At 41.0% G+C, this 17384-nt stretch overlaps 1 protein-coding gene across 1 annotated transcript in view; it reads left to right on the top strand.

Annotated features, from left to right (window-relative positions):
- Positions 1-2450: 2450 nt before the first annotated feature.
- LGR5 (leucine rich repeat containing G protein-coupled receptor 5) overlaps positions 2451-17384 on the top strand; it is a gene marked incomplete at both ends in the record, with an annotated part of 89702 nt that continues 74768 nt past the window's right edge. The window contains one exon of the mRNA XM_084279566.1: positions 2451-2662. Coding sequence (XP_084135692.1) covers positions 2451-2662 — 212 coding nt within the window. The remainder of the gene's footprint in view (positions 2663-17384) is intronic.

Genomic DNA, 17384 nt, shown 5'->3' with positions numbered 1-17384 from the left:
GAGTGTTGTCACATTACATGTCACATCTAGAAAACAGGTTTTTTGGCCTGAATATCAGAAAGACAGGAAGAGATTCAAGAGAGCATTCTGCTGAGATCCCCAAGGGGTTTGTTTACTACCTTGATGAAAGCTGAAGACTATTGACGGCTGCACCACGGATGTCACTCCAAGTGACCAGGACATTATGCTGAGATCTCAGAACCTGCAGGAAATCTTATGGTCCCAATGGCCTTTTGGAACAGAAACAGCACCTCCCAGAGACGTTACCAATCTGACAGATGTTTTTCCTTTACTCTTTATGGAGAACCAGAGACCTATGAGAACCATTAAATGGAAGTAACTGTACCGCCTAATTTAAATGCACAAAGATAGGAATTATCCATACCCATTCCTATCAAATCCTTCTTTTAATCTTCAAGCCAGACTTCTTCCAGAAAGTCTTGAAGTAAAACTGAATAGAAGTGCATTAAATATTTCAAAGAAAGTCACTAGCTGAACAAATGTATTCATGGAAAATAAACAACATTCAAAGGAGGATTTTTACAGTTAATCCCTTACTACAAATTAATGTATGTCTAACTTCAGATATCTTGCGCAAGCTGATCAAATCCTCAACAGAAAATGAACAAACACTATACACTTAGCTTTCTAGAACAAAGAAAATATGTGTGTAATAGCCTCAGGCTATATAAATACTATTTCGCTACAGTTATGAAAAATATTTACTTATTTGCTAACTACAACTACTCTGATGCCTTTTGGCAATGCACATTAAGGACTTTTATATCTTGTGGTACAGTTGCCTAATAGAAACTATTTCACCCTAGAAAGAAAGTATTCACAATTTATCATGCCTGCAGCATGTACCTATTCAGCACAGCATGAAACTTCTTAAAAAACATGAAATTCAGTGACAAAAGTATTGCCGCTTCGCAGAGATATTGGACATGGGTAAGAAACATTCAGAAGATTTGGGGAAAAGGGGTCTCCTAGACAGATAACATAGCACATAATGAAAACTCAGCTTCCTGCAGAATTTTTCTCTTCAGCCATTTCTTCCAGACAATCTATGCTTTCAACCATTGTTTTTATTAGCTTAGGAAAAGGTGATGCTTGGGGAAAAACTTCCCAGCAGCCACATAGGCCCAGATTTATAAAACATTCTGGCCTGTATAACCAGCCAGACAGCAGATTCCTTTTTTATTATTTTAAATAAAGCACTTGAGCTCCAGTGTAAGATACTTCTGGAGCTCAAATTACATCAAATGATGGACCAGAGGTGGGAATAGGGATTATAAACTAGGTAGACTATAAAAGCATGTATTTTGCCAGACTTTTCATTAGGCTCTCATTTCAGACTTAATTGTAGATTCGAAGACAGTGTAGCAGAAAACCTTTTACTAATGCTCTCCAGTGCATACCAAGTAGCCTGACCAACCATTTAGTCATCAGTTTAAGCAGGAATTGGGTTTGGGAGTGGGTTATTAAACTGGTAGCTAGTCTCAAGTCTGGAGCTTGGTTGCACTGAAAACTGATTTGGAGGAGGTGAAAAAAAAGGTTTGAAAAAATTGTCATCCTCATCTTTCCCTCACCGATGGCCTTGGCACATGCTGTCAGAGACAAGTAGTGCAAAGGCCACTTTCCCCATCACTTGAGGAGTGGAAACCACTGACAAGAAGCTGGGTGAGGGGCAGCTCAAGAAGCTGCCTCACTTCAAACTCAGTGTCCTTGGCAGCCAGTCCGCGGTTTAACCGAGTGGATCCCCATCTCTGAACAGGCCCACAGCTCTGCCATTGGGACCACTCACCAACAAATAGATTTCCTGACTGCAATTAAGACCCGGGTTAGACCTCCATTCCAGCCTAAAGGAGCACCCAGGATTGTGTGTCCCACCACCCTAGAGATCCTCCGCTAACCCCACTGCCTCAGGACCAACGCTCTGATTTCAAATGTAATTAATATAACTGGGTTATGGTGTTGTGGTTTGGGGAGGGGGATTTGGGGGGTGCGAAGGTGGTTCTGCAGCCTGCCCCAGCGTCCACCGCTGCTCAGAGGGGAGATCACCTCCCAGAAGGGAGCTCCCAGGCGCCGCGGGCGGGGAGGCAGGAGGCGGCGGCGGGGGATACCCCCCCTCCTTCGCCGCCTCCCGCCTCCCCGCCCGCCCGCCCGCCCGCCGGGCCCGCGGCCGCCCCCACCCGCCCGTTCGTACGGCGACGCGGGCAGGGCCCGCCGCGCTACGACGGGCAAGGCTGGGGCGGCGTCAGCGGGCGCGCAGTGCCGGCTCCAGGGCTTTAAAGCAGCGTGTAAGCTGAGATGCTACCACAGACAGCGGCGCGGCGGCGGCGGCCGCAGCAGCTCCCCGAGCCCAGACGGGCGCCCGCCTTTCGCCCCCGCCGCGCCGCGGGGCATGAGAGCGGCCGCCCCGTGGTTCTAGGTACCCCCCGGGTTCCATGGCGACGTCCCGCGCTACCCGCTCCCTCCTCCTTCTCTTCCTTTTTTGCCTGCCGGGACTGCGGCGGGGGGCGCGGGGCAGCGGGCAGCGCCCGCGGGGCTGCCCGGCGCCGTGCCGCTGCGAGCAGGAGGGTATGCTCATCCGCGCCGACTGCTCCGACCTGGGGCTCACTGCCGTGCCCGCCAACCTCAGCGTCTTCACCTCCTACCTGTAAGTGCGGGCACCCCCGGCGGGCGGGAGGGAGGGCGGGCGGGGGGGCACCGGCGGCCGCCACCGAACCGGCATCGGCGGGCGGCCCCGAGGGAGGTCCCGGGCCGATACCCCGGCGGTGACAGGAGGCGGGCAGGGTCGGTGCGTTGCAGCGCCGCTGCCTATAGAAAACGCCCGACTTCAAATAAGTTTCTAATCGCTTTTTAATCAGCGGGCGGGCAGTAAAGCATTTATGGGCACCTCGCTATCTCGATGCCCGGTCCGGCGTCTGGAGGATCGCTGTGTGATGTGCCGTTTAGAGGGTAATTAAAAGAGATTGCAACAGCAGAAACTCGATTAGATCTGCAGGGACGTTATCTTCACCTTTGCTTCCCGGGATAGGGCTTTGAACTGCGGTTGCTGCCGATTTAATCTTTAACAGATCTCTCCTCGGGTTGAGGAAAGGCAATAAATTAAAGCGAGCTCCCAGGAGGAGGCGGGCAGCGCTCGGACACCGGTGCGGTGCTCGGGCGGCCCCGTGCTGCCGCCGCGGCGGGCAGGTGGCTGTGCCCGGAGCCCGGCCCCGCGCTCCCGACCCTGCCGGAGCCTTCCCTTCTGCCTCAAAGCACCCGCCGTGCGGGGCATCCCCGCCAGGCCGGGCAGCGGCATTCGAAACCCCTCCGCATCTCGGGCCCGCTGATGTATCTGTAGGGACGGGTCCGGCGAGCACGGAGAAACTTTGTATTAACAAACCTTCCACCCACCCAAAACCGGTGCGGGAAAAGCTTTTTCTTTGTTTCTTTTTGGGCAGAAGGGTGATCGTTTAGCCTGTCTCCCTTTTGTGTGTCTAAAGTGCTGGTGCACTAGAAGCGTTATTTTGGTGCCCTCCTTACTGAGTTCGTACAGTTCTGCGTAGGTGCATGGCCAATAGCTTGTTGATTCGATACTCGCCCTCCGTGTCCAGCATGCAGTATGCCAGTTTCTGAATGCGTTTGTCCATCTGTACGTTTTGACATGATGTTGACATGCTTGCTACTATGGTTACTGTAACGATGCTTTCACAGTGTTGTGCGCCTGGGGCACTGAAGTGAACTCACTTCTGTGTTAATCCTGTACCGAAAGGACATGAAACGTATGCTGCATCTGAGAGAGCAGATGAAACTAAACTAGAAATGGCCTAACAGAAGTAAAAACATGACAGTATAGGCAAGGTTAAAATGAAGTACAACCAATAAAAGCCAAGTACTAAGTACACGTTAGGAGAGAGCTTAGTTTAGTGAAAATAGCGTTGGTTTAGCAAGGGGATGTGCAGCTGAAAGACTTTTCTAAACATTATGCATGTAAATACTGTTCTGAGATTTATCTTAATAAGGTTATTTTAATCTTATTTTATCATAAACATTTTAAAGTCAAAGCTATTAGTAATGTTAAGAGGCAGGAGACAGCTTTAGTGAACGACCATTAGCAGGACTTTGGCTATATGTAATAAGGATACGGTCTTTAAGATACGTACAAAGTCTGCCTCCGGTTTCGAAAGTCGGAGGTCAGGATTTTGGATATACTCAAGACACATCCCAGTGCTTTGGGAAGTCGTAAGCAGAAAGATAGATAATGACGGTATGAAGGCATACTTCAGCTTCACATACCCTGTGTAAAGAAGTAGATGCCCTAACTTTATGGATGCTTGGAGGAATGCTAAAACTGGAAAAAAAAACTTAAGAACCCACTGTCTGACTTCTATGAAGAAAAAGGGAGCATAAACATGCATGATGATGTCAAAACACCGCTGCTGCTGTCTTCTGCTGTTGAAAAGATACACACCTCCAGGAACCTGCTTCTCGGTAGGACTGTGATCTGGTCCACAATTTTGTTTTTAAATCCTTTTGCCCTTCAGGAAGGGAATGTCTTTTTCCTATCAAGAACTCGGTGCTGCTCTGTAGAGTACACCCCAAAGTAAAAAAAAAAAAAACCCACAGTGGGACAGGAGGACTTTTAAATGACCATGTCTGATTCAGGTAGTGTAGCAGTATAAAAGACTGGTTCATACACAGGCAGCTACACTTACCCTTTTGTAAATTTACCAGGCCGTTATCCTTGGACTGATTAATTATTGCCTAATTATGCAGAGTTGTAACTCCTGCATGCCGTCTGTAAAGAACTGTCAAGTCTCATTTTCTGTAGATGGCTAAGCAATGGCAAATTTTAAAACACGCCTGCTTGTTACAGAGATGTTTGCCTCCCTGAGCTTGGTAGTAGCCAACCAGATGTTCCTTCATTTTTATTGTTTTGGGGGTTTTTCCCCTAGAAAAAAAGAGATGTCTTTTTGTGTTGTGATGGTTTTTACTTCAGATCAAAGGAGGAGATTAAGACTACATACTCCTATTAATTCCATTTCCAGAAAAAAAACCCATCTCCTTTAGGCAATTCTGTTCATGCACAGCAGACATATCTGGCCAAAAACGGTCTGTGGTACTACCTAGTGTTAAGTTTAGGCTTTTAAAGGGTTTTTTTTTTTTGTAAATTTCTGTCATTTTTATCTTATTTGGAAACTTGCATAGGAAAATAAAAGTAAATGTTTTCTGGGTGTGCAATAGAAACTGCATGAAAAGGTGAACAGAGCATGTTATATTATGGTGGCTCAATTTTGCATGTTTTTTTATGATGCTCTTGCAGCAGAGATGAATGTAGTCTACAGATGGACCTGCTACACATTTCTGCATTCTCATTTATATTCCCAGGTAGCAATTCTTGCCTCCCATCAAAACCCTTTTTCTTTATGGTTATACGTTTGCTGCCACAAACTTCTAGACCTCTTAAGAGCAGACAAGGAGAATCCAGGAGTTTCTTTCCATCCCTTTTTCTTCATTTACTTTTAGGCTAAATAATGTACTCAATGTATTTGATGCCATTCCGGTTGACATAAATGTGAATTCCATGTGGTGATGAAGGGCAGCACTGAATCTCTGTTTCAAATTAAGAACATGTCACTTTCCCATCAGTAAACCGGGAAAAGAAGAAGTCAGGATCTACAGGTCTTTTGCACATGGGACCCTCATTAATTCTCAAACCAAGTCTGTGAGTTAGTGAAATATTGCTAGCATTTACTGTGAGGTGGAAAACTGAGGCAAGGAGGGGCTTGCTCAAAGTTAGAGGTAAAGTTTATGACAAAGTCAGTAATTAAAGCCAGAATGCCTTATCTTAACCCCATTCTTCAACCACAGGCTCACCCTACTTCTCCTAAACAACTAATCGTTAAAAATAGTGCAAAGCCTGTCAATTCCTGTTCAAGAATATTTAGTATGATGAGTATTTAAAAAATACCCGTTTTCATCTCTCATGTGATGACAACACAGACGATAGCTCTTAGAGATTTTGAGGGTCTCTGTTATGTGCTTCTGTTATAGCACAGAAAAATAAAGTGATTATAAATGCCAGGGCTGTCTAACAGCTTAGATGCTGTGTTCCTTGAAATCAAAACCTCCCAATGATAAACTTAGCAGTATACTTTAAGCAGAATATTAAGAGGAATATTTTCATAATGATACCATCTTAGATTGACCTAGACATGCATGCGTACATGAACAAATGTTGCAGCACATGGTATGTTGCCTTTTACATTACAGTTTACTTAATGAGTTATTTTGGGGTAAGTGTTACTTTATTAAAATGTTTACTTTTGAGTACATTGTAAATATGCATAGTAAAATTAGGGAAAATCTAGTTCACATAACGTTAATTCTCCATGGCTATAATTGATTAAGAAGAAATTATTTTTCAAAACTAGGATAACGTTCACAGTATTACAGTAAAACCTATGAAGAAGAAATCAATACATATTATAAGGTTCCTACCATGTTTGTCTTCACAGAATTTTTGGCTTTCTGCTTCACTCACTGCCATAATACTGTATTTGATGATAAATATTCTCATAGAGCACGGTCAGAACTCTATAAGGTGTATGAAACTGTTAAAGATTGCTAAACAGAAAAAAGATGGCAAATAATTTGGAAGAAAAAATAGTTTACTTTTTGGAGGTTAAAAATTACACTGCCAGAAGTTAACTACACTTCTGAAATATGACACATAGTTGTTTCTGTGTCAGGAATACCCCAAAACATTATGACCAACCCTTTAAGGTAAATTTTAGTGATTCTGATCTCACAGTGTAATCTCAAATTTTGACTTAATCTACTCATGGGAATAATCATAGTTTTTCAAGGAGATCAAAGAGCAAGCTGTCTTCTTATGAAGAAGTAAGCTTCATAAAGTCATTCCAGATCCCTTGACAAGGTTTAGGTGTCAGGTAGTTAGTAAAATGTCTGCTTTTTCTTAGAAAGTACTTCTTTACATAACTACAAAATTTATAAACCATTTTTATGCCTTCTAGTTGAAATATATTATTGCCATGTGGTTTCAGTTAATAATCTGGGTCTTGTCGTGGTTGAGGATGAAGGAGAATCCAGGTTCTGGATTTAGAATTTAGTGTTAAATCCCCCTTTTGAACAGAAAACAGGGCATTTCCTCTCTACACAGCAGGTACACCAAGGTATTAAAATATTTAGTATTAAAAATGCCTTAAAGAAGAGAATGTCGCTCTTCCCACTTGAGGACACGGTGCTGCAAATAACTCTTTCCACTGCTTCCTGAAAAGCCTTGTGCTCCTTGGAAAGGGGGGGCGGGGAAAAAATAAATAAAAGGGCACTCACACGCCGCCTCTCTCCTTTGTAGCATTTGCTCGGTGGACACACAGCATAAATTGACAGGGAAAAGGAAGCCGTCTTTAAGCTGGCAGAATATAAGGAGCTGGCAGGGTGAAGGCACCTTCAATTTGGTTTGGTATCTGAAGTGCATAGGACAATTGGCTGGGCAGAGGGAGCCTGACTCCAGCTGAGAACGCGTGCACTGGGCTGACCTTCCCAGTCAGCATGCCAGCAGAGATTAGACTTTCCTCAAGTGCTCCCTTGTTAACTCAGTCTTTTCTCTGCTGTCATTTGTCTTTCAAACGCTTAAAAACGCTACCGATTTTGCAGCAGCCCAGATTGCTTTCCTTTCTTCTGGTTGTTGGCCAAGATAATATTTCATCTGCATGCACTGCTTTCTTAATTCTCTACTGACCATTTAAAAGGTCTTGATTAATACAATTTATGGTGTTTTCCCTGACTTCCTTCCTTGAACTGTCCAGCAGATCTGATTCTTTCCCCAGTAAAAATCATGGCAAATAAGATGCGGTTCTTTTGGCTTCCAATAAACTCACGGAGGGCTGAACACGATGCCGTGGTTTTGATTTACCAAAACAGCTTTAGACTCCAGTTAGAAAAACAATATCCTAATATCTTTAAAAAGAATGGGAAGCAATCAAAGCATGCCTAGCTCTCAGAGATTTAGGAAATCTCTGTGCTACGTGCTCTGTACTGTTTACTGAGAAGACCTGAGAAAATTCTGTACAATTTTACTGATTTTACCTGGAGAATTATATAAAAAATAAATGCAGCTGGAGGGACAGTGCCTGAAATTATGTTACTTCTACTCCTTGAAGGAGTGCTAGCCTCTTCTCTGCATTAGGATCAATGTCTAAGTGAAAACCACGCAAAACTTAAGACCATGAACAACTTTGACTGTATATGATAGTAACTCCTGGTTCCCTTGGTTTCAGTCATAAGAAGCATGCTTTTTTTCCCCTAAAAACCTAGGGACAACAGTTTGGAACTTTTGAATTGGAGCCCTTGGAATGAGTATCAAAGCAGCAGCACCCACGTGGAAATACCATCCTGGAGTGTCTTTGCAGTTTAGATGAAAAAAAAACAACCCTGTAAGCTGCTGCTCTGTGAGGTGTGATCACTCAAGCAGAGAACACACAAGGCAGTTAGTGTTATCCTAGGTACCATCAATACCTGGAACTCCAAGTTGATATGGGATGAAATGGATTAACAGTGCAGATCCCCAGGAGCTGGTAGAGTGTGTGCCAGCCTTGGTGAGGGCTTTGCTAAGACTGTGCATTCTGTATCCCCTTAAAGTGTTGTTATTTTGATATTTTTTAATAAGCTTTAGCTATGACCTCTGGATTTGGGGACATTGGCCACAGCACTAAGGTCCATCCCAGAAAGGACAAGCTGTATTTTCATGGCAAAAGAGTGCTACAAAAAATAATTATTCTGGAGTGTAGTGTTATCCAACAGTGATAATTATAATAATCAGCCATTCCCAAATTAAGATTTTATTGGTAACAAATGGGCTCTTAGTTTGGGCCCAATTGTATGATTTGGCTCCAGTCCTGCAAATACTTACCCAGATACTTAACTTCAGTGTCAGGAATGGTTCCACTGAAATCACATGTGCAAATGTTTGTTAGATCAAGGCCTTGAATAATTCTAAAACAATTACCCCCTTCCCCAATTAGCAATTCATTTTTCTGGAATAGTTCCACTAAGATGTTATGCTTCATTGTCTCCTTACACAGCCTAAAGCATTATGTATATCATAAATAATTTCCAAGCCTTTCAAATTTTTTTTTTAAATCTTATTGAAAAGCAATATTTAGTTTTGGGGCTTTTTCCAGCAATATTAAGTTATATAATTGCAATTAAGTAATTTTAAGGACATTTTTTGATAAAAAATACTAAACTGTTTTTATTATAGTATAAAACCATATTCCTTTAGAACGGGACTTATGATATACATGTGTGGGGATGCATGTGTATGGACAGGCTTTGGGCAATTAAAAGAAGTACCTATCAGCCTAAAGCAGTACCAGCAACTACAGCTCCCACCACAAAAAATCTCTCCCCTCTTTTGCAGACACTCAAATAAATGTTTTCTTTTTTATTGAGAGCAACCATGCTTGCTGATGTTACCAAACATAAGCATTTAGTACTAACAAATTCAGAAATATTTGCTGGATTGGGACTTAATTTGTGTAACGACTGTGTATAGCCTCAAGCTTTGAAGTCTTAAGATTTTTTTGTGTGCTTGTGTCCTACGACCTTTCCCATGAAAAGTGTACAATAGTTTGATGCTGGTATTTATGAAGGGAAGGTAGAAGACAGAAAAGTAAAGATGGTGTTTAGTACTACTTGTTTTTTTCTTTTCTTCTTTTCTTTTTTAAATCTTTGCTGTCCATTCCCTTACCAAACATTTAAATCTGCTTTGCTTGAGGATAGAATAGTTACAACACTGTTATTACACAGAAATAAAACTTTCCTAGCTCTTGTTTCTGCAGCAGTAGGCATCTTACAGCGCCAGTTATACCATGTCTTCTGGATCCTGTGATAATATTAATGCTAGTCTAAGTAAATGAGAACAGATGCAAGATGATGTCAGCATCAAGGGTAGTGTAACTGCACTGATTTGCCATTCACTGAGTTTGTAAATGAGTCTCTCTGTACCCTGAGGGGAGAAGTAGGTCATAGCTGGCAAAGGAAGCAAGTAAGATAAGACAAACTTCTCCCTTACCCATCAGTGGAAGTTGCCGGTTCTGAACCACCTTGATGAGTAATTTGCTCCTGGGCCTTTTATCCTTGATGAGCTGGGCCCAGAGACTGCCTCAGAAATTAAATCCTACTCCTGTTGGTCTTGCACATGATGAGGTTGCAGTTATGTTTGGGATGGTGGACAGTCCAAGTTGTCCAGTGTCTAGAAATTAGATTCATCCTTATGAAGGCATAGAAACCAAAGTTTCTTAAACATTTTGGAAGCAAGAGGAAGGGGCAGGAGCTGCTTCTGTGAATAGGAAGTATGATCAGATAGCTGTAACTATGATCTAGGTCACAAGACCTTTGAGTTGTGCTGCTGGATGCAGTAATTAAGTAGTTTACAAATTTAAGCAAATCCTGCAACTTTTCTGTAACCTTACTCTATATATGTGATGGCTGAGACAACTACCTACATCTGAATTTGAAGAATTTGATAATGGCTGATAAATGCTGGAGATCTGCAGACTAAAACCACTTTATGAAGTCCTAATTATGAGTATGACATGGTAAAATAAGGTGAAATCCTAAAGGATTTTCTTCTCTTCATAAGGATGTATATCTGCCTTTCAGTTTTGTTCATGGCTGTCTATGTGAGCTGAACTCTGTAAGATTTGTATTGGAGCAAGTGAAGTCCATGAGGGCGTCTGAAAGCAATATTTGAGCTGCTGACAAGAAAATACAGCATCCATATGCTTGGTGCAATATGGAACTGGTGCCTGCACTCGTGCTGAGGTTGTGCAAAGACAAGGATTTGGAAGAGGGCCAAAAGAAGTCCAGGTTAAAACTTGTGACCTGACAAGGGTCTTGGGGAGCAAATTCCAGTCCTACGGTGTCCTTGGAAAAGCTTCACCATACTGACTTTAACCTGCAAGAGGCACACACGGTTACAGGAAGATTAACAGAGAAGCAAGAAGTGCATTGTAAAGAAAGAAGCAGCAGGTAGCTTGGGAATCTCTCTGTATCGGTGCTGTAGAGTAAATGTGGCTCTCATCAGGCAGATCAACCAATTTTAAACCCTCAGGAGAAGTTGCAGCAATGCAAATCACAGTTTACATTGGTGCCATGTGTCTGCAACAAGGCTTTGCAGGGTACAGTTACCTTGACATAGTTACTATAGAAACGTTTGTGACTAGCTCGCCTTACTGAAGATAGCTCTAATTATGTAGTTGTGGAAGAGTAAAGGTTTGCAGTACTGCTGCCCAGTGTATATAAAAATTGAGTTTGGGGCACTGTGGAAGAGTAATTGGTAGCAGAACAGGGGGTTCACATGGTGGTGTTTAGCCCTAGCACTGGATGAGGACAATCTGAAAGCTCATGATCTGAGAACAGCATCTGGGAAGGCTCTAAGAAGTTCCTCAGCATATGGGAGCTTCACATTGCCCCTTACCTATTGCCTGTACATATGTAGAGTAGTGTGAACTGCTGAGTGCCAGAACTTTACTTCTTTCTGGCCAAGACAGAAGATGTGAAAAGAAAGGGCAGGAAAAGCATCTTGGAATGAACATCCTACCTGCCTGATGGCCAGACACAGTACAAAACACGGTGGAGCACATTCTTGAAATCTCAAAGTACACGTTTTTAGAATAAAGCAAATGCTTCCGATAAGTCAAAAAACCTCCTTTCATCTGGAATAGAAAAAGGCATTGTGTAGAAACAGATATATGTGGAAGAATATTATAGCAAAGTATTTTGTAGGTTATTTGGATGGAGTATTTAAAATAAATCATTATTGGGAATAGAAGAAAAAGGCCAAGTGCCAGATTGATCTCTGCATGTCATTCCACGTGTGTAATTTCGTAGACTTATGCCAAGAAAGATTTCAGGTAGCTTTTGCTGTGCTTATACTAATGGAGTTAACTTAATTCTGTGGAATTGGTACTGCTTAAATAAATTTGATTTGAAAAATGTGAAGAAAAGCATTAATTAATGTAATTAAAATGAAGCATTCAGTTTTACGGTGCCAACTCTTCGCAGAAAAGCTTCTGATATGTCACTACTGGGCCTGGTGTCTGTTGTTCTGAAATAAATAAGAGAAAAAGTTGTCATTTTATTTTTTAGAAAAAGGGATTTTTAGTATACAGCCAAGCAATCATTATTGCATTGTTTGTGTCAGGATGTAGATACCAGGAGAGTTGTGTTGTGTCAGGGAGCTGTGGTCATCTGTGCAGATTTAAGTAGTCTGAGGAAGGAGGGATTTTCTTTTGCTTTTCACTCTTTTTGTTGTCATTGTTGATAGCATTCAGTGGGAAAAAAAGCAGATTTTTTTATTATTATTTTTTTGAGGATGCTTACACAGCACTGTGATACATTCATTCCATTATCACAGACAGAAAGAACTGTCATACCAAATAGAGTTATCAAAATCACGTTTCTGTGCATATTAGTGCCTCGGCTGTTCTGCCTTCAATGGCTGTCTCCAGTCAGTCTGTGAAGAATCCCTTAAACATGAAGCCAGATGTGGTCTGTTCTCTGCATTTATCATCAATCATGGGTGCAGCATCTTGCAGTCATGTAGCTGTATGTGCCTGCCTGACCATAGAGCAGTGCTATAAGAGCATCAGATTTCACAAGGAACTTGTAATACCGAGATTCACTGGATGGGATTATTTACAGTGTTGTATCGTTGTGTGAGAAGGATATAGGGAAATGCTGCATGCATTCAACATGCTGCTAGTTTAGTCTATTCTGATAAGGGTTTGTGGAAGCTAATTATAAGCCAGTTTGGTTCCCAGTGAACCTAGAACTGAAACTCCTTTTGATGAAACGGAGTGAGGTCCTGGTATGTCAGTCAGTTTTTACTGCAGAGGGTCATGGTGAGTCCAATATAAAGGAAATTACTCTTTATCCAAATATCACCACATGTTGAGTACACAAACAGATTTGGTTTTCATATTTTGGTGAATGAATAATTACCTAAGTACACAATGTTAGCAATTAGTTCTGAATTACATTAATTAGTGGTTTTGGTTATCTCAGTATGGAGTGTTCAGAGCAATTTTAGGGCAGGATTAAGGTGGTTTTCAATAAACACGTACTGATCAAGATTAGGCCAAATCAAAATAAGCACACATGTATCATCATGTAACAGTATGAATTTGGTAAATGGATGGATGTCCTAGCCGCAGGAGAACAGTAACAGAAAGCCATAAAGGAATAAAAAAATACACCTTAGCAGCAAAGCATTATGTCTATGTTCTTTCAGTCAGTAGTATCACTGCCAACATCAAAGATAAATTAATCAGCTAGTGCAGCTGTAATGGCATGAAACAAAATCAGACCTGAAATTAGCCTTTTTTTGTTCTCTATCTGTAAAATGATCTTGTTTATCAGAAACAACTCCAGTGATTAAATGTGGCAATCTAATGTGTGTTAGCAGGGCGTTCCTCTGCCCTCTCAAGTCCGTTCCCAATGAAATGCCTTGGACCAGTACTAGCCAATGCAAATCTTCAGAAGATTTTGGAAGCAACTAGTGTTACTGCATGTTGTGTAGCTCAGGGAGCAGCTCCTGGCTTACTAGGGAAGCTGAGGTCTTCAAGCAGCGTTACAGGCAGACGTCCGAGTCGGTCCACTTGTGTGCAATGAGAGCAGGCTGCTACTACTGCTACTCACCTCAGGTGTGCTTGGGGAACGCAGGGTTCGGGACTGTGTAAGCTGACCTGAAGGAAGCAGCCCAAGGCTGCAGCAGGTGGGAAGGATGACACAGAACAAAGGGAGCTCAATTTTTTTCTTTATGCGCTGCAGCATCATGATTAATGAAGATGAAATATGAGGTGAAATTTCTCAGTAGTTACCAATGAGTAAGAGGCTTTGAAGTTGCATCGTAAAAAGAATCTACAGTGTTGCTCCAGAACATACCATTCTTGAATAAGTATTTTAATGATGCTACATATGTATGGTTTTTTACTTCTAGTAAAAAAGACAGGTTTTTAATATTCTGTCATGTATCAGGGTGAGTATAAACAAATAACTGTACAGAGAGATTGATCTCAGTGCACAGGGATTTAAATGTGGAGAATGAAACCCCAACAACATATAGATATTTATCTTCCCTTTTAGGTCACTGTCTATCAGAATGTACAATGCAGCTCATGTAAAATCAAGATATTTATTTTATATTAATATATTTGTATTTCTTTCCTATTCATAACAACCTCATTGACAAGGTTGTCTCTCCTAGATTTAGTAAAAATAAGTAAGTAAATGTTCTGATGGCCATGATGGTTAGATTTACTGCTGGTGTGAGAGCATAAATTACTTTTAAAATTGTAAAGCTCTCAGAGCAAAGATTACATTAAGGTAATGTATTGAGTATCAGCACATTAACCTAAGAAACAATATTGATGGGTAAAAATTCAAACTGTACAAGTGAGAGTACATGCTAGACCACAAAATAATGTCTTCAAACACATGACATGGAATAGACCTGGAATTTTCTCTGCATGAATAAATAACACTTAAGCTTTCCTCTGTAGAGAAAGAAGTTTGAGACGTCACCATGTAAGTAAATGCATAAGGCTGGATGATATTAATATAAACAAAAGGTTGATTTTATTACCAGTTCTGTACCTTGTGCTACACTTTCAGTATTTCACAAAGTAACATGATGCAATTGACACTTGAAAGATACTGATGAATAAGAATTCAGTAAGGGGTATTGTAGTAGAGTTTATACTGTTTCTAAAATTCAGGGCTGGCAGTGGTGGCTAGTGGTACCTTACTTTCCTTTGTAGGTTACGTAGGATGGCAACATAGCTCACAGAGGAAGTAGAAAAGGCCTAAGATTGCTTTTTAGAAAGGCAGTCAGCTCATAGATAGCTTGGGTAGCATTACACTAGCACATCTGTCACACAAAGGATGTCAGTGTCCTTCTCTGCTTCTGAGGATGTTTGGCATGCTCCACTGTTGCCCTCATCCCAATGAGGCTTCTTAGAGGCAAGCGAGCCCCATTTGGACTGGTCCGCAGCTGGGTCAGTGAAGCATCATTCCCCCATTCTGCAAAAAAAGGATGAGCCATCAACTTAGTTTAGCAGCTGAAATCATTGGCTTTTCTTGGGTCGTAAAATACATGTTATGTATGTTCTTAAATGTTCACATTTAGAAGATCTGACAGTGTAACTAAAAGCTTTGCTAGTTCGAGGTAGGGTAAAATGATTGGATTTATTGTATGTACTATATTTTCAGGAGACATAAACAAATGTAGACTAATGCAAATGTGTGGATCTCCCGGTGGATGATTTCAGCTGCAGTCCTTCTGTATAGTGCAGAATTGCCCTTAAAGTGTAAAATGTATTAAAATATATAAATTATGGCATGTTTTCTCTGTGTGAATCTCAAAATAGAAATACTTTTGAAATTCTATTACACATGAAAGTTTTCCTTGGATACCAAGATACCCTATATTCATGAGAGTTTGGCAGTTACCTACTTTTGGATACAGATGCAGACCTATCTGTTTTGTGTTTGGAAGGAAAGACAGATCATGGCGTGACTTGTGACATCAGGCAATCCAGCTGTGGGGGGGACTATTGCCCCCACGTTATCTACTCAAGGTCTGGTCTCTTCCCAATAAGGCTGTGTTTCCCATTTGCATCTCTTAAGTGCCTATACAGCTTTAAGACAGCTAACCTTACCATCTTTAAGCTGTTAAAGTAGGAAAGAGACATCTTATGCAAGAAAACAAAGCTTTTTTTTCAAGCTTCTCAACTTACTATTTCAGATATCGGAAGAAGTTTTTTGTAAGATTTTTTTATCTGTTGAGTCTGAATTACATATCACATTTTAAGACATTAACTGATAAAGATGAAGATTATTTTGTTTCCAAGTTGCAGTTGGTATAACACATGCAGATATTGTGTGTGCCTGTGTACAAGCTGGGAAAGAGCTTCTGGCAAATATTTAGAGTCAGAGTATTTATTTTTACATTATTTTTTATATGCTATGTCATTTAAATGTGCCTGACAGTCACTTTGGAAATCTGCAAACCTATTCAACTACATTAATTAACAAGAAGGGTATGACTGCAGTAGAGAATAAGACAGCTGCCTAAATTTGATCCTCAGATCACCAACTAGATTTCTGTCATGTTCCTACACCTGTCCTTTTGGTGGAAGGAGTTGTTGTCAAATGAATTGGAAAATTTAGTGATCTTGTTATCACAGTGAACTGCATAAGCTGTGATAGAAAAGAAGAAAATTATGGAAGAGTTTAACAAATTGTAAAGCAATTAAATTGGGGAAAACCAGAGACTGAATTATTAAGCAACCTGTTTTGTGAAGGGCAAAACAAGAGAATGCATAATGGATCAGACCAAGGTGATTAAATCTGTATCTCATCCTGACAGCATCCACACCTTGCTGCTTTGGAGGATATTTAACTGCTACCTCCTATATGAAACCAAATCCCTGTGTTCCATTCTCAGCATTTTAATATATTGTCAATATTCTAATTCCTGAGAGCACAGTGACCCATTGTAAATGCTGTGAAAATACTAATTTCAGCTGCCTCAAGAAAAAGAAAACAGTTTTTAAAGATACATATTGAATGCTTTTTGGCATAGTAAATATCAAGTTTTATTACTACAGGAATCTCTATTATGAAAAGGATTGTTTCTCATTTTGAAAAGGAGGTGTATGTGTAGTCTAACCTTTGTATTCATCTTCTCTCTAAACAAAACAGTCTTTTTAATATGCTCTTATGGTAAGCTTTTAAAAATTCCTTTAAATTAGAGTTCTTAAAATAATTAATGAATGTTCGGCAAATCCTTTTTTTTTTTTCCAATTCTTTGCTTACCAAAGTAAAAAACAAAATAACCCAAAATCACTACCATTGCAGAAGCCAACTTTGAGAGCCAATTTTGTTCTTTTCAATAATTATTGTGCCTGAAAGGGCAACAGAATGAGGATATAGTGGGTATGTTTTGTTCAGTCCAAAGATTTTGCTTGAGGGTAAGTCATGAAATCTTACAACATGGATAATTTAGTGAAAAAGATGAGGAATTGGGCAGTGAAAGCCTGATTTATATGTCGTTTGGGTTTTTTTAAAATTTTCTTATATGTTTATCTCTACACTTTCACTTCTGGTCCTGTCAGCACAGAATCTCCTCATGGGAAATAAGAAACCAAAAACATTATTTTGTCCAGGCTGTGAAGGGTAACAGATTTAGGACTTTCTGGACCTGTGAGGACAATCAGTTTGTGAGAGGTAGACAACCAAAAGTGAACTTCCACAGTGCCAGCATGTGCACTGACTCCCAACGCTCCTGCCCAGAGAACAGT

The sequence above is a fragment of the Gallinula chloropus genome (genome assembly GCF_964237585.1).
Source record: "Gallinula chloropus genome assembly, chromosome: 1".
NCBI classification, from domain to species: domain Eukaryota; kingdom Metazoa; phylum Chordata; class Aves; order Gruiformes; family Rallidae; genus Gallinula; species Gallinula chloropus.
The sequence above is the reverse complement of the archived record's forward strand: the minus strand, read 5'-3'. Positions and strand labels throughout refer to the sequence as shown.